This window comes from Mustela nigripes, chromosome 18 (assembly GCF_022355385.1).
Source record: "Mustela nigripes isolate SB6536 chromosome 18, MUSNIG.SB6536, whole genome shotgun sequence".
Lineage (NCBI taxonomy): Eukaryota > Metazoa > Chordata > Mammalia > Carnivora > Mustelidae > Mustela > Mustela nigripes.
Window position 1 is genome coordinate 2545299 of NC_081574.1, and position 25179 is coordinate 2570477.

General features: G+C 43.7%; 1 protein-coding gene across 1 annotated transcript in view; it reads right to left on the reverse strand.

The window, feature by feature from the left end:
- Nucleotides 1-25179, reverse strand: part of CSMD1 (CUB and Sushi multiple domains 1) — a 1942714-nt gene that overhangs the window by 140678 nt on the left and 1776857 nt on the right. The window contains exons 42-46 of the mRNA XM_059384481.1: nt 18696-18884; nt 9742-9919; nt 7425-7570; nt 6560-6640; nt 5387-5500 (exon numbers count right to left, since the gene is read on the reverse strand). Coding sequence (XP_059240464.1) covers nt 5387-5500; nt 6560-6640; nt 7425-7570; nt 9742-9919; nt 18696-18884 — 708 coding nt within the window. The remainder of the gene's footprint in view (nt 1-5386; nt 5501-6559; nt 6641-7424; nt 7571-9741; nt 9920-18695; nt 18885-25179) is intronic.

Below are 25179 nucleotides of genomic sequence, written 5' to 3' on the forward strand. Positions count from 1 at the left end.
TTTTTTAAAGATTTTATTTATTTATTTGACAGAGATCACAAGCAGGCAGAGAGACAGGCAGAGAGAGAGGAGGAAGCAGGCTCCCTGCTGAGCAGAGAGCCCGATGCGGGGCTCGATCCCAGGACCCTGGGATCATGACCTGAGCCGAAGGCAGCGGCTTAACCCACTGAGCCACCCAGGCGCCCCATGTAATATGTTTTGATTCAAGTAACTGTTAAAAGGAAATTTTTCCTTTTTTAAAAAATTTACCTTAGTGTTCTTATTCAGATGTACCTTACATTTACAAAATGTTTAGGCATAAGATCGCTAACAATGAAACATTTCCTAGAACCTTTTAAATAAAGAAGTATTTTAGGTAGATTTTTAAGAATATTTACAATGTTGGGGCACCTGGGTGGCTCAGTGGGTTAAAGCCTCTGCCTTCAGCTCAGGTCATGATCTCAGGGTCCTGGGATTGAGCCCCACATCGGGATCTCTGCTCAGCAGGGAGCCTGCCTCCCCCAACCCCCGCCTGCCTCTGCCTACTTGTGATCTCTTTCTGTTACATAAATAAATAAAATCTTAAAAAAATATATTTAGAATGTTAAATTGGGTAGCCCTTGTGATTGCCTACTTGTGATCTCTGTCTGTCAAATAAAGCCAAAACACTCAGACTAAAGCAATTTTGTTTAGAAAGTAATTTCTATATACAGTAGGGTGGTGAGGTCACTCTGAAATATATTATGCCCTTTCAAAAATGAACACATTGGCATTTTTTAAAAGAACACAGTAGAAGACAACTAGCCTTTCATCTGATGCATATGTGTAGGGCCTGGAGCTTTAGAATCTCCACCGACCCGCCTGACCTCACCGTGAGACTATGAGCGTTTCTCAGCCATGAGGTAACCAGACAGCAGCAAAGCTACTTGTCAGGGTCGTGATCAGAGAGATACATGTAAACCCTTTCCTTCGGTCTGAAGCGCTACACGGGCAGAAGGCATTTCCACACCCGCGAGGCACGGGCCACCTCCTGCCTCCTCCTGACTAAAGCCGCTGAGGCCCAGCACAGTTCGTTCTGAATTCTGAAAACATTTAGTCCAAGCCGCATCCTTCTGATTGCATCACCGCCACTATCATTATTAGGCAACACTGGAAGTTCCGGTCATCTAGAAACTGGAAACCGATGCCACGTTGCCAAAATCCACCTATAGAGCCGGAGTCCCTGCCAGGCTGGGAAAGGAGTGAGTGGTGATGACTCAGAGGCGGAATCTCAAGCACACCTATTCTCACTCCCACCGGTTTCCCCAAAATGCTGCTTCTACTGCTGGGAGAAGAAGGAATGAAAATGCAACTGAAATGATGTGCTTCCTTTTTCTTACAACACTCATTATTTTTTCCAGATATACGTATTGGTTAAAAATGCACTTGAGTGTGTCTCCCTGGGAGCAAACGTGGTTTTGATTCATTTGTGTCTCTTGCTCCTTCATACATGCCTAGACCTTCCTGGGCCTTGCTATAAAGTGTTGCTAGGAGCAGCGCCCAGCCACGGTGGGAAGTTTCAGAGACCACAGGCTCTCCTTGGGCCAGGCTGTTCACTCTCTACCAGCACTCACACTTAAAACACAGCCCTGTCTCTGGAGGGGACCCTGACGACCTCCCGCTGGGGGAAGCATCTGTTGGAGGTTCCCATCAAAGGCGCCTCTGAAGGCACGTGCCTCTCTGAGATAGGCACCTGAATGTTGAGTCACCACACCTCCACAAGAAGTTATTCCTTCAGCTTATTTTTTGAAGAAAAAAGAAATGGGAGGCTTAAAACCAAAGCATACTATTTGAAGCTTCTTTCAGGGCTTCAGCAAAAGTAATGCAATCAAATGTTAGGATTTATAAACAATGAAAACTAATTCTTAAAAGCACCTGTAGGACCCAGAGAATTGTGAATAGAGAACCCTATGGACCAGTAAGAAAGGTGTCTCTGGGAGCCCTTGATCTGTGTCTTACAGCTCTTCAAGAAGTGCTCATTATTAAAAGGACACTGGCTGTCTTTAGTGTTCACTGAAAATACATGTTTCTTAATTAAAAAAAAAAAAGCGATGATTAGCTCTATAAAAATTCTTAGACCCCAATCCAGGGCACAGAAGCTCCTGTGCTGAGACCCCTCTAGACCCTGCACCGTGTACGTCTTCCTCTGACTCTTCACCTATCCCCTTTCTATAGTAAAGGATACAGACTGGAATTCTTCACAATACTATATTCGCAATGCTAAATCTAAGTAAATGTTTCCCTGGGTTATATAAGCTCTTCTAGCATAGGATAAAAACCAAAGAGGGGATTATGAGTGCTTCTGATCCAGAGCAGGTCCGTCAGAAACACAGAGGACAAGTTGGCTTTGTGACGGGCCTCCAAAGGGGGAGCCGTCTTTTAGGACTGAGCCCTTAACCTGTGGGGTCAGGCACTGTCTCCAGGCAGGGAGTGTCAGAATTGGTTTCAACTGTAGGGCACTCAGCTCGGGTTTGGAGAGACTGGGAGAATTGCTTGGTGGTTCTGGAAAACATTCCAGACCCTCATTCAATGTTTCCTAAATTAAGATGGGCATCCAAGAAGGTGTATCTGCATGGGATGCTAATTTTCAAGGAACAATTTGCTCCCACTGTTCCCAAGGAACAATCAATCACCCTCAAAGTGGTGATAATTTTCATTTTTTTAGATCTCTTTTAAAGATTTTATTTATTTATTTGATAGAGACAGAGAGAAAACAAGCACAAGCAGGGAGCGCTGCAGAGGGAAGGGAGAAGCAGGCTTCCCGCTGAGCAAGGTGGTAAACCTTCACATTTTTAGGGCACATCTTAATGTGAGGCGGGACTCAACCCTGGGACCCTGAGATCATGACCTGAGCCGAAGGCAGAGGCTTAACCCATTGAGCCACCCAGGCGCCTCTGGAGACAATTTTCAAAGCAAAACTTAGTAGGACTCATAACCCACACAATTTTCCACCTATAATTTATCACGGGATTACCGACTCTCTCCCCTTGAGACCAACCAAATAATTTTAGAAAGTGCTGGGAGAAAGGTTATCATTAAATGATTATTTGATAAAAGACATCTGAGCCCTTCGTTCTTTTTCTTAAAGAATGCATTTAGGTAACTCTTGTTTTAATATCTCTTAATATCTTGTTTTAATATCTCTTAATAACTCTTGTTAAAATACCTTGTTTTAAAGATATTTACTCCTGAAGGGAAACAGTAGAGAACTACGCTGTCCTCTGTAGTAACTGCTGGGTGTTCAGTGGGACATGGGCACTCGGTCTGAGCAGAGAGAACGTGTCTTGTTAGCAGAATCCTTCCTGCAACCGTGTGTGAGAGCCAAGTAATTTAGAGAATGATGCTCATGTTGTGCTGATTTACTCAGTTCCTGGACTGTCATGAATTAATTTCATTTAAATAAAAATGAGGTTAATCTTGGGCATAGCCAACATAATAAAGTAATTTTCCCTCTTTTTGAAGTAGCATATTAAATAAATATGTGTGCCTTTCTTCACTCATCAACTAAGACCACCCCTGTTTGAAATCATCTATGCTGAGAAACTTTAGGCTGTTTGTTGGAATTAAGATGTGCCCTAAAAATGTGAGGGTTTACCTCAGGTAATTTCTATATAAAATGGAAAAAGATGAATATTTTATATCCCCTTGCACCTTGAGGGGAAAAAAACAAACAAACACTGTAGATGGTTGTTGCTGATGTAATATGGTACGTATACACCGATTTGTTCCTAAAAAGTAATGACTCAGTCTCCTGACTTATCACCCCGAGCGGTGTCCCAATTTTAAACCAGGCAGGTGTGAGGCAAAGTGCCAGTGACTTCCAGAACTGTGTGGGTCCTCCGCGTGGCTAGAGCATCCCATGGACTGAAGAAGGTGTGCTTCTGAGGGGACGGTCTTTGCCCACACACACCTGTGCTCCCCGAGGTACAATCTGAAAGCAGTGTTTCTTAGAATTGGTCTGAGCAGTCATGGTTATTTAAGACCACAGCGTCCCAGATTTTCTTCAGATGCTGAGAATTGTCTCCCTCTCCCCAGGGGGCTAGGATTGCGCCTCTTGCAGGAGGAGGACGCAGGAAGTGAGCGCACATTCTAGGAGACTCCATTCAAGTGTGGGGGCACGTGCACAGTGCAAAGGAAGTTACTTCTTCGTGGGGCTGATAATTCACATTAGAACACCTGTAATGACTCACTTAATGTTCTCTGCATCGTCACAAACATCTCACAAATGAGGCCGATCCAGATCCTCCTCACACTTGATGCCCAAGGATTAATGATTCACCTGCGGTCACTGTCTACACTGAATCACTGGGTCTTCTCTTCCTAAATTTTGGGGCCTTTTAGGTGCTTATATCATATGATAATGTTCAAATTTCTTGAAACGGGGGTGGTCCCATTCTTTAAATGAATTGAATGTTTATTGTGATTCTGAAGTCACAAAATCAAAACTATTCTAATGTGGAAAGCTTTCCAACTGGCCAAACCATCATACTTCTGACTTACATTGAGATATTATAGCATACTTATGTTTTTTCAAGTGTTTATTGCCCCAATATTACTTAAGAGTAGAGACTTTCAAATAGTTTAAAGTGACCTACTTAAATACTTCAATCACTTAAATCAATAGATTCAGCCTCAAGTCTTGCGCTATTGTGTATCTTGTGATTGCATCTGCTCTATGTGTTTTAAAGACATGTGAATGTATGAAATATGTGCATCTTATTGCACCAAGGCGCATGCCAATGCTTATAAATCTTATAGAAAATAGTAAGCACTAGATAATTTTACAGATACTAATGTATTTAGAGGGAAGTGTTGTGATGCCTGTAATTTGCCTTGAAATACAACAAAAGTAACATTAATGGATGGATAGAAAGATAAGAGACACACGACTAAGGATATATAGAGTACATGGATGGTGGAACCTCGGTGGTAGGTATTCAGACTGTTATTTCTAATTTTTTTAAGATATTATTTATTTATTTGACAGACAGAGATCATAAGTAGGCAGAGAGGCAGGCAGAGAGAGAGAGGAGGAAGCAGGCTCCCCGCTGAGCTGAGAGCCTGATGCGGGACTCGATCCCAGGACCCTGAGATCATGACCTGAGCCGAAGGCAGCGGCTTACCCCACTGAGCCACCCAGGTGCCCCTATTTCTAAATTATTTTAACTTAGCCATATATATGAACATTTTCTGGTAAGCTACTGGGGAAGAAAAGACCTCTTATTTGATACGCTTTTGATTTGTATTTTACACGTAGCTAAAGGAGAAAGGCAATTAGGTATTTGTTGGCAGGTGATCTGATTTGCAAGGAGATCGTGCACAGTTCACAACTCTATGGGAAGCGCAGGCCGCCGCAAGCTGTGCATACCTTCACACGTTGGGAGGGCACCTTCAAACTGCAGTTGGGCACTGAGCTTGCAGGTCAGGGTGTCCGTCCCAGACAGCGTGTACCCAGGGTGGCACTGGTACTTCACGAAGTCCCCTGCAAGAGCCAACAGAGCTCACCTGGGACTATGTTTCCATGACACACCCCGTGAGTGAGGGCAGGAAAGGTCGAGATGGCCACCTACTGAAGGACGTCAGGGAGCAAAGCACTTCTGGACCCACATCGGGATTCATTTCTAGTTTATTTAATCAAAGGGGACTGTTGTCACTTCTTGACTTATAAAAACGCTGTCTTCCCAGATACCAGACAGCGCATGGGGCAGGTTTTGTCACAGACTGATGTGTCTATGGTCCCGCCCCTCCCCCACAATTACTACTCAAAAAAAAAAAAGAAGGCGGATTGGGATTGCTTGGGATTTACGGGTGCAACACAGGATGGCTTCAATGCATCCAGAGAGGGCTAACCTGCGACCTTGGCCTAATTAGCACAATGTTCCCATTAACTGAGCCATTAGGAGGAGAGCAGAAAATGGGTCACGTGGTTTGATCAGTGGTCTGAAACTCGGGGGGAGAACACAGTGTTGTGTTTGTAGTTGAGACAGAGAAATCCTGGGTCACAGTAATTACACCACAGACATATGCGGCAGCGGGTCACCTAATGTGACCTGATGGTTATTTAATGAAACTCGCCATTAATACGGAATGATAAAGCAGAATTTCTAAATATTACCATTAAGTACACTCACCAATTACATTCCAATTTCAATGAAAGGTCAAAGTCATAGTCATCATTATTTTAGCTACCAATGATTAAGCCCTTCTTGTGCGAGAACATCTTTTCCTAACTAAACGCAAATATCTGTTTAAGTCTGTCTCCGAATACCTTATTTAAAAGAAAAAGACAAGCTAGCAAATGCTGGTGGGCCTGGTGAGGTGAGGGTATGCTCAGATGACAGAAGCAAAGCTGAAATAGCTAAAAACAAACACCGTGGCAGTGGAGGAAGAAATGCATATTTCTTCGATATATGAACTCCCTAGCAATGCTTTAGGACATTCTGACAAATACTCACTTACTCACGTGAGTAATTATCGCAGTGAGGGTGAGTGTTAAAAAAGTTGAGCTGAGCTAATGATGCTGCAACAAAGAACACGTTACCTATTTCAAAATCCTCATCCTCCATAAGCATTTCTGCCTGTGGAACTGACGGGGGAGGTTGGCATTTCTTGAGCTGAAATGCTAAAGGGTTTATAGAAAGAAAAACAAAACTGCAATTACATTTGCTGAATAAACAAAATTATTACAACAAGCATTCTGCTTCTATTGTTTTCATGCCCAGGTACCCTGCGAGGTCTATGTTTGTAAATCATCGTTTTAGAACATTCTCAAGCTTATAGGATTATTTCACACCCATGAATATGGAAAGTCAAAGGGGAGAGGGAACAGTTTTTAAAACTCGGGCATTTAAATAAAGCCACTTTACATAATTCGGGGCTTCTGGAAGGAAATGCTTCACCCATGGCCTGGTGCCAGGTCCACATTCACATTCGCTAAGGTACCTCTCGGAACCCCACGCTGGCGACTTCCATGGGTGCAGCCCTCACCAGATACAACAAGGGATTGATACGCTTTTCTCCAAATTATTGGTTTTCAAAGTCATTTAGTGCCCTGTTGCCTCAACCATAACTCTGTGGCATTTGCTACCTTGACTCCTCTGCAGGCGACACAGGGACTCTAGGAAAGCTACTAAACTGATTTCAAGGGTCCCTGGATCTGAGTCTCACCAGCAATACTCTTCTCTTGGAATGAGTCCAAGCTTCCCCCACACCAGATGGGCCATCTACAAACAGCATAAAGCAAAAGAGGGTCACAGGGACCTCTGGCACTGAAAGCAAGAAAGTCTCAGAAGGCTCTTGCTTGGCAAGACCAAGGAACTCTAGCTGGAAAGGAGCCATATGTCAACACTATCAGGAGAACCAAATGGAATTCTTCGCCTTAATCGACAAGGTGAGAATGCACTGACCGTGAAAATTGAGAACAAAGAAGCCTCCGTTGGAAAAATCGCTGTGGAACTTGAGCAGGACCTGGTTGGTGGAGCTGTATGCCGTTTCCAGGGCTGTGTTGCCACTGAAAACTCCCAGCTGAGGTGAGTTCTGGTCAGGACCATCCCTAGGAAAGAGAGAAGTTTGAGGAGAAAGTTCTTACTCACAGCTGAAACCAACAACCATTTTCTTCCAACATGTGGCTTCCATCCTGCCCAAGCAGCTTGGTCTGAGCCTGGGCTCCAGGGGACCGAGTTGGTGCTCACACCTGGAGATTTTGGGGCTGACTTTACTCACCCCACTGTAGACCTTTTCAGAGCCCTAACAGAGACACATTAGGGCTCTTACAGTTAGTTACTGTAATATCATGTATCAGCTGCCTTTCAAACATCCATGTTTGAAAGTCTCAATTCCATGGTGTCTCTTCTAACGATGGGTGAAATTTATGGAGATCTTGCTATTGAAGTACAAAGTTTTTAAGACTTTGTTAAAAAGGAAATGATAGTGTGAAGGTCCAGCTACTTGCCCCAGGATAGCAAAGCAACACTTAATTGCACTTTCTGCTGCTCTTGGAGTCAATGTTTAAGCCAATCATTCAGAAATGTTCAGCATCAATAAGGTTGCGTGGAAGGTTTCCATCACTGCCCAGCACCCCCTCCCCTCACCAAGATGAGGTAAACTGCATGATGAGACCGCCAGCCCCCCCCCCTCAGGGAAGGTGACCTTGCCTGAAACAATCCTTTCTCCTGCTAACAATGTCTTGCCCCACCCTCTTCCTATAAGAATCTTCCATTGTGTACACCTAACTCCTCAGAGCACCTCTCTCCTGCCCAGTGGAGTGTTAACCGGAGTCAGGAATCAATAAATAAAACCAATTAGATGTTCAAATTTACTCAGTTGAATTTTTGTGTTTTTAACAAACTGAATAAAATACTACTGTCTTGTGGACACTGTGTTTAGAAACAGCGAGTGTTTAATGTCACAAAGTTGGCCAGCCTCCTTGGTCTCTTTCTCATTAGGGCTCTGACAATGGACACTGCACTTGGTTGACTATGAGGAGCTTTTGCGTCTACCTGCTGCGTCTGTAGGTTAATCCAGGCGAAACGGCTGGTGGTATAATGTGGTTTTGTTTTGCCTTTGAAAGGGAAAAAACTTAATATTTCAGGCTCCCCATTCCTCCTCACCCCTCAGCCGCTGGTTCTGCCAATCTCTCCTCCCTGCAAGAGTTACTTCTAGAGCCTCAGAAGCCGGTCTCCCTTCCTGCCCTCAGTTGACTCATTTCCCACCAAACAAGACTGGGAATTCTGCAGCCGGTGACTCCCCTTCCTAAAACCCTAGAAAATCTTCATCACTCTTAGAACTAAGCCTGGGATCTTTCACGTGATTTATAAGTTCCTGTACTCTCTGTCCTGCTCACTTGGACCCCATAAAACCCATCCCTGACACCTTCCAATACCCTGAAGTCACCTGTCTTCAGCTCGCTGTACAGGCTTTCCAATATCCACAATAACCCGTACCATTTACACCAACTTTCTACACCAAGTTCTGAGGCACACACACATGCATACCACATTGCTACCTCCCATAAATTCATAGTTTTCATGGAAATATTTTCTGGCAGCACATCCTGATTTTCAAGCCTGGATGGAGCTCACCTCCTCACACCCCACTGGTCCTCTCCCCTTCTCCCATCGTAGTTTCACAGAGGACTTGTCAATCTCTGTGTCCCCTATAACCTCTTACTTCCAAAAGCAAAGGTAGGGTAGTCATTCCCAAGGACGTGAATGTAGCCAAAGTTCACGTAAGTAATTACCCAAGGCCACATGACTCCTTGGAAAGAGAAGCAGAACCCAAATCCCCAGGCCTGAGCTGGCTCAGTGTCACTTCCTGCACATCGTATGGACGCGCAGTCCTGCCGTGTGTACACAGGACGGTGGGAGGGTTGTGTGTAATTATCTCTTCAATGTTTCCAGGAGCACCGAATTCTTATCATGGCAAAAGATTCCTAACCAACTTTTCTTTTATAAAAAAAGAAAAATCGCACTTAAAAAAAAAAATGTATAATCCAACTATGTTGGGGTAATCTCTATTCAGAGGAATCCTGAATTAACAAAATGCAAACATATCACATGACATTTATTCCCCATATCACTTGATTTCCTTCGTAAATATCCTTTCCAATATCTACCTAAAAACTTCACTTCTTAATGTGTCATCTGACATCAAAGCCCCACGTCTGTGGTTGCGAGAACAGTTTGACACAATCACAGATGAGTTCACACGGAAAGGCTCCCCTACCAGACAGCAATGTAATCATTCACGGCTTCCGTCTGTAGTAACGTGAAGTTGATGTAGACCCCATGGCCCGGAGGGACGGTGATCAGCCAAAGGCAGTCCTTCAGGATTGGGTACTCGTCTGGAAATCCAGGAGAATAAATGGTACCATTCTGAGATGTTACATTATATCCACAAGGAGCTGAAAAGGAAGCAAAGAAAATTAAGCCCCAATACAGTCAACTTCAGAAAGGACACAGTTAAAAATTTCTAAGTCTCTAAAGTCCCTTTGCCAAAATTTTCCTTATGAGAAATAATGGTGAATATTTTCAGTAGCTACTTTGTCAAAGTAATTCCACTAAAGTCTTAAAACCTTAGAAGAATTATACTTCTAAGCTAAGTTATCTAAATTCCGTTTAATATATTCTCCAAACACTCAAAATCCTTTCAGGATAAAGTCATTCTCATGTAATTAAAAAAATTAAAAAAAAAAAAAGCCCTTACTCAGTCACTCAGTTATCTTCTGTGACCGAACTGATAATCCATTGTGCTATGTGATATGAGGAATTACATGGAAATGACGCATAAATAAATCATGGAAATTGTGTTGTTGTTTTAAGTGAGATTTCTAAAACATATTCAACTGCCTAAAAGGGTGGTATCCAAGTCTACCTGCCTAAATTAAAAAAATAAGTTATCAATTCTTGGCAGATCTATACCTGAAGAAATGAGAGAAAATAATATACTTGGGGTTTTCTTGATGCTTTTCCTCCTCTCACCAGCTTTCATCTCTGCCAAGACTCACAATCCCTAATCAGCCTGTTTTATTTTACTTAATGAATTGGTATTTTCTGTTGCCATGGCAATTATTTTGTCTTATCGAGGGGAAAATGAAGTGACTACATATTAGCATCATAATCTGAGACACATTACGACACTCGGAGAGCAGTATAATACATCAAAGTCACAAACGAAGTAGACTTTTTAATCAACCAAACACTGATAGTGGGGTCGGAGTGCCTGCCACTAGCATGAATCTTCTGGAGCTTTCGAAGACTTGTTATGAAAGGTGTCGAATTTAGGTGGCAAAACTGGTGAAACTGCATCGTAAAGTGAGAGAAACGAACCTTCTGTAGAAAACAGTGAGCGATGACAAGGCACGAGGTGGTACATGGTACGCTGCTGGGTTCATCACATAGAGGCATGGGTATGTCTAAGGGGGTGGGGAATGTTCCAGTGGAAAATACATTGAATCCGGCCCAAGTTTTGGGCAGAGTCATTAGGAGAAGGCGCCATGGAGAACATTTTAGAAACGTTAAGGCATGAATATTGATAAGTGGGTTTGGAGGCCCTAAACCTTGCTTTGTAAAGTAGCAAAGCAAAGCACAGGGACAGCTATGATTTATGCAATGAGGCCGTGATCTAGTCTGCGGTCATTTGGAGCTAGTCAGTGTCCCCAGAAGATGTCTTACTTTGTCTCACCTCCAAACTTCATGCAAAAGTTCACTCTGTATGAAAAGTCCAAAGGCTTTCCTCCTCCTCTGCTTCCAGGCTGAGCTGGTCCGTTTCTTCTCAGCTCAACTCAAAGGTCCTTCCACCTTGAAGGCAGCTGGCTCTGGCCGGCCACGTTTGTTCCCCTGCCATGGGGCTATCTGCTCTCACCACCGTGGGGCAGCGGCCAGAAGTCAGGGACGGTGCTCCTTTTCCCCCTTACCCACAGTCCACTCCCACGACGCCCCAGGGCCGAGCTCACACCACAATAAATGAGAGACAGTAGAGAGCAGACGGCCGACACCGAGTAAGACAGTCACCACAAAGTATTTCCGTACCGAGGGCACTGAAGGGAGGGGCCGGCAGCCCTGCTGGGGACGTGAGGGTCTGCACCCGCTCCTGACCCATCATCTGTGATCTCCAAGGCTTCCCTAGTGCATTTTCACCTTTCAAGGTGAATCTTAGACTCGTATAACCGTATTAAACACGGGCGCACCCTTCCCAATGGGGAAAAACACAACAAAACAAACATGAAGGATAAAGCCTTTCCAAGGACAAAAGAAACAATACGCTAATTTCCTTGGGAGGACACATTTCTGGCTTCTGATGTTCTTTACGTCACTTAATAGCTGTCGGACGCTGAACAAAGATATCCTTGCCATGATTTATGTGTGGTAGTCAAGTAACAGGTCCACCTTTTACGTATTCGAGGAGTTTTTGCTGAGAGTGTATCATGGACCAGGACGTGTGGGGTTAGAGCGGGGGACAGAGCGGAGAAGGTAGTGATGGAGAAGCTACCGAGCAAACGCTGAGTATAAAGGTCTACTTGTGCAAGTCCGATGAGGGAGAGAACAAGCCCTACTTGTCACGTGAGCTAATAACATTCCATGAACACATGTAATATGCCCCGAGGCAAACACTGTTGTGGACTCTAGAGCAGAGAAAACAGGATACTAAGAAACATGAGGGGAAGTCTCCTTCTCTTCCCCTGAGCTGTCTGTGCTCACAAAGGAGGCTTCACCGTTCCTGCCGTGGCCCCAAAGGCATGTCTACATTTCCACATCTGGACGGAATTTCCACATCTGGGTGGAAAGTCACCCAAAGTCCACAGGGACAGAGGATGTGGGATCTAAGGTGGCATGAATCCTGAGGTGATCAGTCTTGAAGCCACTGTGAGGGGCACCTGGTCACCAGAGGATGGGCACAGCCCTGCCAAGCTGGGCACCTCGAAGCTCCTCACTGCCAGCCTGGGAGCCTGGTCACAGAGGGACAAGGGAGGCCACCAGCTGGCCGGACAGAGCACATGGGCATACTAGGCACTACGCTTCACCATCAGACGTGACGTGCTGTCAGACTGTCCCCCACTCCAGGAGCCGAAGAGTCACTAGACACACAGTCGCTCTTGTATTTGGGAGTGCCCACGGTGATGGGATTTGTAGTAAGAGACAAATATGCGGTCTTCCTCCCTGCTCTTCGCATAGGACTCTGGAAACCTTGGATAAAAGCTAAGGGATGAAAGACATAAAGGCATCCTTCATTATTCATAACAAGACCCTTTTGATCACACGTGAGCTATGAATAAGGGGACTAGGAAAGCACCAGGGATGGCGCTAGTTGCCGGGGAACCAGGTAAGTAATCGGAGGACGGGAAATCTCAGCTGCATCCTAACCTTCACAGAACTGAGGAGCTGGAGGTCGACTTAATCTCCACTGGCCAGTGATTTAATCATCATACATCTGTAGTGAAGACTCCATAAAAACCCCAACGCATGGGGTCTGGAGAACCTCTGGGCTGGCGAACACTTGGGCAGCAGAAGGATGGTTCTCCCGGAGAGAATACGCCGTCCTGCTTGTCTTCCAGCCCACCGCGGCCTCTGCATCTCCTCCATCTGGCTGCTTCTGAGTTATAGCCTCTGGACTGGTCTGTAACCTTTTTTATTTTTTTCCTTAAGATTTTATTTATTTATTTACTTATTTGACAGAGAGAGAGAGAGGGAAAGAGGCAGGGAGAGGGGGAGAGGAGGAAGCAGGTTCCCTGCCTAGCAGGGAGTCCGACACAGGGCTTGATCCCAGGACCCTGGGATCATGACCCCAGCCGAAGGCAGGCACTTAACAACTGAGCCACCCACGCACCCCTGATCTGCAATCTTGTAAGTACAGTATTTTCCTGGGTTCTGTGAGTTGCTCTAGTAAAGTCATCCAGGAGGAGGAGGGAGTCATGGAGACCTGAATCACAGCCAGTCAATGAGGGGCACCAGTGACAGTCTGGACTTGGGACTGGCATCCAAACTGGGGCAGGGCAGGGGCAGCCTTGTGGGCCCGGGGGGTTTCATCGGTGGGATCAGAAGCTCTCCTCGGGGAGACTATGCAGCGGTGTCACAGAATGGCTTGTTGTAGGATGAAGGCACCCACTGGCGGCCAGCAGGGTCAGAGGGAGTGTTGTCTACAACTCTTGACGCGCACGCCTGTGAAGAATAGGTTAGGAGGAGGGACTGCTGTGTGAGGTACGGTTATGGGAAAGAGTTATCAGGTTATTTCTGCATGTGATAATCCAGAGAAAACTATGGACATGAAGATGACTGTGTTGTCCGCTTGCAGCAAAATCTAGAGCCAGCATTAGGTACGGTGACTATGACGGAGGGGATGTCCAACCTGAATGTGTCATTCAGTGTGGAGTTTGTTCAGTGCCTACTTATATGTAAAATGCCCCCCGCCTCGTCCTCACTGCCTACCCCACTCCACTGGACGGGGCATCGCTGCCGTATCCCCGTGGATTCTGTTCACCTCACCCTGGTTTGAGGACGTGAGCTTTTAGGTGGCTCATACAAAAAGTGATGGGTGTGTCTCACCCGTTCCTGCCCATGGGAAACCAGGGCCAGAAGATATTGGAAGATGAGCTGGTGGCCAGGCTGGACCTCAGCACAGGGACGTGGAAACTCACCATCATTTCATTCCACCTGAGGACAGACTTGGGAAAAGTCAAGGGGCGCCAAGACATGTCTTTTTTGGGCTCTTCCTCCACTTAAATGTGTACAAAGTGACTGTCTCTGAATTGAGATGGATAGAAAGAGCTTAAGTGATTTCAATCAGAAATTAAATTTTAAAAGCCCTAAATATCCACCAGGACAGTTACAGATAATTTACAGATGGTTTTCTCCAGGATTATATTAAGATTTCTGCCTACCCTTCAACAGGAGGCTGAAGAAAAGCCTACAGCAGTGCACAACAAGTACCTACATTTGGCCTGGGTGTTTATGAATTTTAAACTCCTGACTGTTAACGTAACCAGGAACTGAATGCCTGATCTCGCTGGATGTGTGGAACTCTGCAGGTATTTTTGACCTATTTTTTTTTTCCTTCAATAACTTTGGTTTCCTTATGATGGTTTTTTGATAGGGGGACATAGTGTACTCTATCTTAGGGACTGCTTCATAATGGAAATATTTAAAATAATATTTATAAGATAAATATTTTATATACTTTTCATAAATAGTATATACAATATATAACATAATATATTATAATATACATAAATAGTATAAATATTTATAAATATAAGCAAAAAGTATATTTTTCAGGATGCCATTTTTATTCTAAACTATTAGAAAAGATTATTTATTCAGCAATCAACTTGGTAAGCCTTAATTTTAAATATTATGTATATAACATCCTTTGGTTGGTTGAATTTCTCATGTCAATTATGCAGTCAAATAGCGTTCTGCTTACAAACTCTGTCGGTCTGAAAGACGTTGCTAACGTGATAATTGCAACGTATTAAGTTATCCTACTCATTATCTCTGTCCACATAGTTCCCACCAGTTATTACTGCATTTTAAGTTGAGCAACAATAGGACAGTAGTTAACTTAAAAAAAAAATCCTAAATGTATAACTACATAAATATTTCAGTGATAAAAGATTAGGTCAACAAAAAATCTAAAATTTTTAAACTGTGTAAGTAGAGATGCATATTTAATTGTCAAATTACATTTAGTAAACTCAATAAGTTTTTAATTGTCAAATTACATTTAGTAAACTAATAAGTCTTTTTTAACCATATTTTAACAATTATAATCCATCTTTTAAACTGAGACTTCTATATAATTATGCTATTGGAAAAAATAATGTCTTAATTTCCCAAGTCATTTTGAGACCTATTTTTTCTTTTTTATTTTAATAGATAGCATACTTTTAGTCCAGATTGTTTTCAGATGAATTTATAATACACCAACTTTACATAATAAATCCTTACACAATAAACATATTAATACTGTCACGTACCTATGAATTGGTTTAATAAATGCTTATGAAGACGGATGCCTTAAGATTCAGAATTCTTGACTCTTGATTGTTTAAATTGTTCACTTTTTACTAAAGATGCCAGAAGCTATTCAAAGTTTTCTATGTTTTGTTTTTTCCCAAGTATCTCTCATCTATTCTGAGATTCTTCTGAGGTTTATAGGGTTGGACCTTTGAAGATTGTTTCTAGTACATTTGTCCTATACACCACGAATAAGTCTGAACTAGAAATCCAATGTGAATTAACAAAATACACTTCAGGAGAGCTTCCCCCATAATCAGCAGTTTGCCCGTGTCTTATGAGGAGCGTAACCAAAGAATGGACATCTTAGAGCCCATCACTGTCAGCGAACAAAGACACTGGGGAGGGTGTGTGCTATAGTGAGTGCTGAGTGTGTAAGCCTGACGATTCACAGACCTGTACCTCTGGGACTACTAATACATTATAATGTTAAATATATATATATATATATATATATATATATATATATGCACACACACACACATACACATACATATATGTGTACATATATATATATATGAAATAAAACAGATAAAATAACTTCTGTTATATAATAATACCCTCCGCTTATTTTTTGTGTGTGTTTTATCCAATATGGAGAAGATATTAAACATACATTGGCTGGTGCCTAGATAATTCACTTTATGATATAATTTTATTTGAATTTTATGTTTTGTTTTGTTTTTTATTTTGTCTATGACATTATAGATATGAAGAGAGATATGATGGTAAAAATACTTGGGTAGTAAAGAATTTGACCTTGTCTATAGAGAGGTCTAGGCCTCTATTCTGGGGGCTGTGGGTTGGGAGGGGGGTTAAGAACACACCTGGTGGCGTGTCTTTATCTCATGTGGGTGCTGGCCATACCCGGTAGTTTCAGCATGGGCTGATTATGCCGGATGGATTCTAAGTTGCTGTCTTTGAGTTACAACATATCAGCTGGTCCGGAAGCTGACATCAACCACCAGGTCATCCATCCATCAGTCATACCTGCCTCAGGGAGCCCCAGTTAAAACCTCTGCTCACTAAGACTCAGGATGCTTCTCAGGTTGGCGATACTCGGGCACACTCTCACCCCTTGGTCCCTGAGATCAGTGATGCAGCCTCCTAGACTCTAACCTGGGCTTCTTTCCCCAGGATTTTCTCGTGCCCTTTCCTTCTTATAAACCACAAGCAGAGTCCACTAGCTTAGTGAGTTCTATGAGTCGTCATAGTCAGTCGTCCAACCTCAGGATGGTCTGGGGCGGCTCTCAGTCCTTCAACTGGAGTCGGCAGGCCCTTAGCTTCAGTCTGGCCAACTCTGGGTAGTGTGACACATCACGACGTCATTATACAAGGTGCACCCCCTTTGGGCTACATCACAAACAATACACTTTGTTACTTTCACGCTCACAGAATAATTCTAAGCCAGCGGCTATTTCTATATTTGAAAACAGACCTCGACAAAGTGATGAAGCCTTTTTAAATGTTTAATTCTACATTTTTATATCAAGCCAAGCCATCTTCCATGTGTATATGAATACAAAGAACTCAGGTGAACATTACAAATAAGAAAAGGGCTTAATTGTGATGATTCTGAGTATTTCATAGATATGCAAATAAATGAATTTTTAAATGGGGAGTAGTAAAGAGGTTTTTAAGTGTTTTAATAAAAAGCACTAGATATAGTGCTAGATATAGTGCTAATATAGATGCTATATTAGTTTTATAAAGTAATTTTTTAAATGTTGTTTTATATGTTATTAAATTTGCATTAGATTGGGGTAACTTAATTTTTATTTCTTTTTTTAAGATAAGGAATTAAAAATACAGCTAAAGTTCTTTTTTCATAGTTTTTTTATAATAATATAGAATGGAAAAATACAGGTGAAAAATATAATTTAAAAAGTCCAACAGTGGTTTTGTTTTGTTTTTAACTTTTTCAGAAGAAATTCAAACACAGCCAAGTTCCCTTTCCTATATTACCGGTGGGATATAAGTGTTTAGCATTTCAGATGGCCACAGAGTTGATAATTTCTTTATTTTTTTCTTTTTTTAAAGATTTTATTTATTTATTTGACAGACAGAGATCACAGTAGGCAGAGAGGCAGGCAGAGAGAGAGGCAGAAGCAGGCTCCCTGCTGATCAGAGAGCCCGATGCGGGACTCGATCCCAGGACCCTGAGATCATGACCTGAGCCGAAGGCAGAGGCTTTAACCCACTGAGCCAGCCACATACCCCTTCATTATTTTTTCATTCAAAGGTTTCTGTATTACATGTTCTAATATTAGGTTTACAGGAACTTTTCTGTTTCATATGCTTGTCTCATAAACAAAGCACTTGGTGTGCTTTGGTGACATTACCAAAATTTCAAAATCATCTAAAATATCAGGTAGTCAAAGAGAAGCTTCAAAGAAGTGATTCCTGCTCAGACTAGGGATATTTGATGATTCCAGAGTTCCGTCCGTCACCACCTGATCCCCACGTCTCCCAAGAAACCCTGACTGACCATCACGCACTATTGAAATGCACTACTTTTTTCCTAAGACAGTGTCTACACCCTGTCTTTGCTTCCGCTATTTTTTTCTACCCTGGATACTCCATCTCTGAGTAGAAAAATCATATATATATATGTGTGTGTGTGTGTGTGTGTGTGTGTGTGTGTGTGTGTGTGTATACACACACACTTCAAGGCCCACTACAAAAATAAAATCAGTTTTCTTAAATATAAAAGCAATGTATGATTATTGTAAAAGTTTAACAATAAAAATGGAAAAAACAGTTGAGGGTAAAATTTATAAGCATCCTTTCCTCCATAATTTGGTGGGACGACTGTAATTCTAAGTACTGCCCCATCATGAAGATGTCCCTGGTCACTTCGCAAGCCAGCGCCCTCCTTCTCCATGCAGTCGTCCAGACACTGTCCTTGGGTCTGGTTTGTGTTACACATGTTTGCATTTATTACTTTGTTTTCTTTACAATTTCCATGAGGGCAAGGCCTGTTTATGCATATTAATTTACTGGCGTATGATATATTCCTGAAATAGTAAGTAGAATGAGTTTAATGTAATAGATTCCTAATCAATATTTGTTGAGTAAATGAAAGGATTTTTAAATATCTCCATTTAATAATTAACGCACTACTATACACACGAAAAATTAAATTGTTGCCAAGAACGGTTAGCCTACCGTCACATCTCGGAAAGGGATAATTCCAGTTTCTGTTGATCCCGTGCTGACAGGTGAGGACTGGGTGGCCAAGCAGAATGTACCCGGGGTAACACTCGAACGAGATGGACTGTCCCACGCTGTAGTCCGCGTTGACCATGTAACCATTCTGAAAAGGAGGTGGGTCCGGGCAGTTCTGGAGTTCGTAGGCTGGAAGGGACAGAATGAAGCTCGTGCGTAAGATGTTAGGTAGTCTCGGTGCAGAAGGCTGTGATCACACACGGTTTCTTAAGACGAACATTTTCAGTAAGTTTTTTTTTTTTCCCTTAAGATTTTATTTATTTATTTGACAGAGATCACAAGCAGGCAGAGAGGCAGGCAGAGAGAGAGAGAGAGCAGGAAGCAGGCTCCCCATGGAGCAGAGAGCCCAATGTGGGGCTCGATCCCAGGACCCTGAGATCATGACCTGAGCCAAAGGCAGAGGCTTTAACCCACTGAGCCACCCAGGTGCCCCTTCAATAAGTATTAAAACGTATCTTCTCCAAGTTGCCGCTCACCATCCTAAGTAAAACAGCTAATTATCAGTAGTAACAGAATTATAACAACTTCCAATTAATAAGTAGCTAACTGCGTGCTTTAGAACCTGGAAAGCACATACCAACAATACATTTGATGGTGGTTTACCTTGGAAGAAAAGTAGATGGTGTGAATTGACTTTTTAAGAAAAGTAAAACAAATGATAGTAAAAATTGCCCATAAAGAATGTCAGGCGAATGTGGACCTAATTTCCTTCTAATTTAAAAGAGAATTATACTAGCACTCCAGTCTAAGTGTTGTTGACTAAGAAATAATGTGGTTCTTATGTTTTGATTTATTGATTGTTCATCACAAATAAAATTTTAAAAATTTATTCCATTTTCTAATTTTAAAAAATTTAAAAATCTATTTTCTATTGTGGATGCTGAGAAAATTCAGGCCATCCCACCTCAAGTTTAGCTGATGTGGGAAACAGAGGCAGAAGAAAATCATTAAAATTCCTCACCTATTGACAAGCCCTTCAAACAGACAGAGTGGGGGACTCAACTGCCCTCACCTTGAGGTTTTGCTAAGGACAGTCCTAGCCTGAGCAACCCTCTACCCCGACAGGTCCCACCAGAATCCTGTAAGTCTACTTTAACAATTGCTTTAGGAAACTTTATCTCGAAACCTCCAAGATAGTGTGGAGAATCATTCCCAAGCATGTGGCCCACTGATACATCTAAAGGGTCTCACGGGAAGATTTGTATCATTGGTAATAAATAACCTCTCTCCCAACAACAGCTAGGCCCTCAAGGTCCTGGAGACCTTGCTTCCAAAAATCCTTGGAGACTTACATCATCCATCATCCCCTCTGTCGTCACCCACCGCCGAGTCCACCCCTACTCTGCCTTTAAAAACTCTGACTGTAATCTGGCTCAGGGTCCAAGTCCCTACTCCGCTGTGTCGGGTATACTTGGGCCCAAGCTTAAGCTTGTCAAATAAACCCTCGTGTGATTGCATCGGTGCTTGGCTCCTTGGTGGTCTCTCAGACACGAAAACTCGGGCATAACACTATCTTTTTTAAAAGTTCCTGTAGAACTTTTTAAAGTTCTGTGAAATTGACGCAAATTCCAGAATCGTGAATACATTTTAAACTGTAACAGTATAGTTAAACCCTCTCTGTATTTAGCAGATTAAATAATCCTTAATTTCATTTCATTACTTATTTTGATATTTGCAACTGTATGTGTCCGGACAAGAGTCAGATAAACAGCTCAGGCATGACTGCAAGCAGGAAGCAGAAATCAGGAGATGCAGCAATGCCAAGGTCTTTCAGCAGCTGCAGATAATGCCTGGCACTGGCTCCCGCAGGGTGTGGAACAAGGAAGAACCTGGAGGGAGACAAAGTCCCCCCAGGGGGCCATGCAGGAATCCACCTGTCCCACAAGTCCACTCAGATGTCCCCTGGACTAGCACAGGAGGCGGGAGGGCTGTCTGCTCTCCAAGGTCAGAGTGGAAATCTCATAGGGTGGTCCAGGCAGGGGACTTCATAAACTGTGGTGTGCTAAAAATCTATTCCATTTTATTTGTAGCACATCTGATGATTAATAGAGGGATACTAAGAGGAAAGGGGTTGCTGGAGGATTCTTAACTCACCATCCTCTTTTGAATGGAGGCTTTAGAACTCAGTGTGGAGATAAAACTTTCCTTTATACAAAATCAAAAATTTGCCAATAATATTATGAGTTTTCTGGGGCTGCTTTTTGGTGAGGCTACATTATAACACGGAATTCCTAAGACCATAAGAAGGAGAAATTACCTAGTTAAGGACTTCTTCCGGCACCATAACCACAATTATTAATGAAATTCAAAGCTCTCATAATTGTTTGCAAAAGAAAAAGGGCTTTTAGCTCGCAAATTTGGGATTTGCAATCTAGCATCAAGAGAATATTCGCACAGCCTACAAAGGTGTTATCTAATTTTATTTTTCTTCATCTTATAAACTATAATATTTGACTGTGGAAATCTACTCCTACAAAGTACCAGACTTCAAGAGAAAAAAATCTAGAGCCGTCCGAAAGAAAAGAGCGTTCTAACCTATGCAAAAAAAAAAAAAAAAATTGCCTTGAAGGAACATGCCTCACAGACCAGTGGCATGTCTGTCCTTATCAATTGCTTTATAAAATCATCACCTCCTGCTTGAAAACTAGTAGCTTAGAAAACTGTGCAGTGAGTATGAAAATAGGGACTGTTCGGACAGAAAACCAGCCCAAATCAGCGTGTCTCCCTCTCTTGCCACTACATACGCATGAACACACAGAAGCACACATAGGTGCACATGCACACGTACACACCTGCACACAAGCACCCCCCACACGTTCACACACACACACTGGCAGGTCCGTAGACGTTCACTCACGCACGTGCACACACACACACACACACACACACACACACTCCTCTTCTCTTCCCCTTGCTGTGCCCCTTCCTCCCCGTAACAACTTGGCCAACACCCAGCAAGGCTGCCCGCCGCTCCTGAGGGCCACCCCACGCTGAAAGCCGCGGCCGGATGACTCAGCAAGTATCCACGGTGTGTGACATGCCTGCTTGCAACCTTGTTCTTTGGGTCTAAATTTACTTTACGGACCCACGTTCACGAAAAGAACAGGATCCCACACTGTGTCTCAACGAGCAGCCGGTTTCCTTCCTTATCAGACTCTTTCAGAATGAGAGCAGCAGTTTGTTCTCACTCTTGTTTTGCTTGAAATATAATAAACTCTAACACACGGGACAGCTGCTAATAAACCCACAGACACGCACACACGTGTTCAATGGACGGCGGGTACCGCATGGGAAGGATAGAATAAAACTTCCTCCCGCGGGGCGCCTCCTCACTGGAAGATCCTATGCACAGTCGGCAGTGCCCCCGGGGCACCGACACAAGCTTCAATTATGACAATATGTCACCAACGAGGGCACAGATAATAGAGGCTCCTCATGCGTCGTCATGTGAAGGAGCGGTTAAGCCACGTGCACGCAGACTGCCCCGTGTCCGCTCGCAGCCGCAGCCTGTGCCACGCGGGAAGGCTGCAGACGCGCCCACCTCTGAAGCCTCCTCAGGTGTGCGACTTCCCGCCGCGTGAAAAAGCCCGGCTGGGGGCCCAGCAGCAGCTAAGCCACCTGGCAGCTGGTCGGATCTCGGCGGGCACCGCCCACGAGCTCCCTGTGTCCTAGACCGGCCGTTAGGGCCGCTGGCACGGCCGAGCTCTCTGCCCGAGTAACAAGGTAATGACCCTGGCTCTCACCTGGAGTCCGATGACCCCCTCCCCACCCCAGTGCTCCTTCTCGGTTACCTAAACCCCCTGACCCCAGGCCCTCCTGCTGAAGCCGGCCTCCACCTGCGCTAAGGTCTCAGCCGATCCCATGCTTTTGGGGTAGCCCGGAGCCCCGGCTGGGGTGGGAAGCCAAGCGGCCTGCTCCGGACGGCGACGACGATCCTATCTCGTGCTTCGACTGACCAAGGAGGAGGGCTCAGTCGACTTTTCTCGTGGAGAAATGTCTGATTTTAATCAAAAGGAACTGTTGGGAGTCCCAGAGACAACACAGTGCCCTGAGAATCCACTTCCTCGACCGCCTCAGAAGCTTGGGGAGCACCGCCTGGGGAGCACGCAGCGAATCTCACCTGAGATGCGGGCTCCTGAAGGTGCCGTCACCCAGGAGACACAGCTGACACGTGCTGTCCAGTGCGTTGGGGTGCAGACGGACGGTCTCCTAAGGGAGGAGCCGACTGAGACCGTTACCTCTGCTTTCGGCCAACCCACAAAAGGAAGAGCAAATCCGCACTATCTGCGGGAGAAGGCGGGTCAGCTTGCAAGGCGGACCACCACTGCGGGGGGCACTTCCTGCCTCTAGAACTAGGATGCCCGAGAGGAGGTGGGAATGGATGCAGCTACCAGCTGTGCACGGCTTTAAGCATTTTTTTTTAAGATTTTATTTATTCATTTGAGAGAGAGAGAGACAGTGAGAGAGAGCATGAGCAAGGAGAGGGTCGGAGGAAGAAGCAGACCCCCTGTGGAGCTGGGAGCCCGATGCGGGACTCGATCCCTGGACTCCGGGATCATGACCTGAGCCGAAGGCAGTCGCCCACCCAACCGAGCCACCCAGGCGTCCCTTTAAGCATTTTTTTAAATGTGAGAGAATCGTCCGTAGAAAGAGCTGCCTGTTGGGAACTTGATTCGCACACGTAGATGGGGGAGGACAGAGTAGACACCAGCCCCGCCCTTCCTGTCCACCCAGGGCAGCTCCGGGGTCACAGCGAAAGCAAGGAGAGCGACCCGTTTTAGAAGCACAGGAGTTCCGCGCAGGAAAGTGCGGTGGTGTGGACCAGGAGCAGTGAGCGCGCCTGCGTGGACAGCTCGAAGGTTCCTTCAGCGGCTCACTGCGCAGAGAGGCAGTTTGATTGCCTTTCCTCCTGAAGGGGAAAAAATCTGCTTCTACAAAGCAACATCTCTTTTCTCCCAGAGTCAATTCACTCAAATTCCACAGTTTTAGGAATCAATAAATGAATAAATAAAAAAAAAAATAACGGTGCTTAGTACCTAGAGCAAAAGGAAAATGAAGAAGAGTAGCTCGTCGAAGAAAGAAGGTGTTTTTACTCCCTAGTGCTAAAGTAATTAAAATTACCTAGTTCTTTTCTGGCATGACATTATTACATGCTAATGTAAGAAGGAGACACAGAGAGAGAGGAATATTCAACTTCTCCAAATGCTGACTTACAAACACTGAAAGCAAGAGAGAGTCACTAAAATTCTTAATGACCCCAAATTTCACAAACATTCTGAAAACCTCAGTACCAATAAGCCCACACCCATAGGAAAAGAGGAAGAAAACACACTGGATTTTATCTTCCACCAGGAATCCTTTGTTTGGGTCTAGGAAAATAACTATTATCGACACCTATCAATCTCAAGCAACGCGGCCTCATGTGTCTAATCACAGGTGTGCAGTGGGAATGCCAGTGGAATCGCGCCGTGGTCTTCCCGATGTCTGCTATATTTCCCAAAATCTAAAGAACTGATAAATATCTTCACGCTACCCTTCAGTTTTCAGCCTTTGACTCAGAAATAGGGCACATGAACTCAATTTTATTCAACACGGCTCTTCACCTTCCGTATCTCAAGTTCTGTATAAGTCATTTAACTTCTGGACAGCTACATCCACTGTACCATTTTTGACCTTTCCACGGCCATAAATAAATGACAGGGTTTCAGAACAAGGGATATGGCAGAGACATCGTTGAGAATGACAAGTTTTATCTGCATGACTTATGCATCTTCGTACGAGTTATTAATTATAAACTTAACTTATAAATTCAAGTAGGACCTAGAATTTTGATGTGACATACCAGTCAGAATGGTGTCATTTTGGCCATTTATAAATTTCATAAAATGAGAAACACTGATAAGCTCCCTAACTGCCATCCCTGTCAGATATGATACGCTTCAAGAAATTGGAACACCTCAAATTCATGTTCCCATTCGTTTTATTTAACTTATGTGTACAGCTCTAATTTATAGGAAATGAATTGCCTACAATAAAAGGATATCTTTCTTAGGAAGTATTTGCTTAGTTATTTATTTTTTGATGTGGATACTTAGAGTCAGGCATCAAGTAAATAAAACATTTGCTCAGGCAACCAGATGTTTGGCCTAGATGAGAATTCACCAAATACAACGTTTGAAGGCCACAGAGGCAAAACCAGCGATCAAAGCTCGCAGGGACTACAGGAAACTTCTGAAATCAATGCCTTCCCTCTGTGGGGGCCGCCACTAGGACACCTGGGGGAGCTGTCCCTCTGTGCAAACACAGACCGAAAGTTTGCAGATTCTGACACTGCAAGATACAGGAAAGTGGATCTATGGATATTTTGCAAATCGTATGAAATCTGATTCTAAATATTTAAAAGTTAAATTTAAAAAATAACATT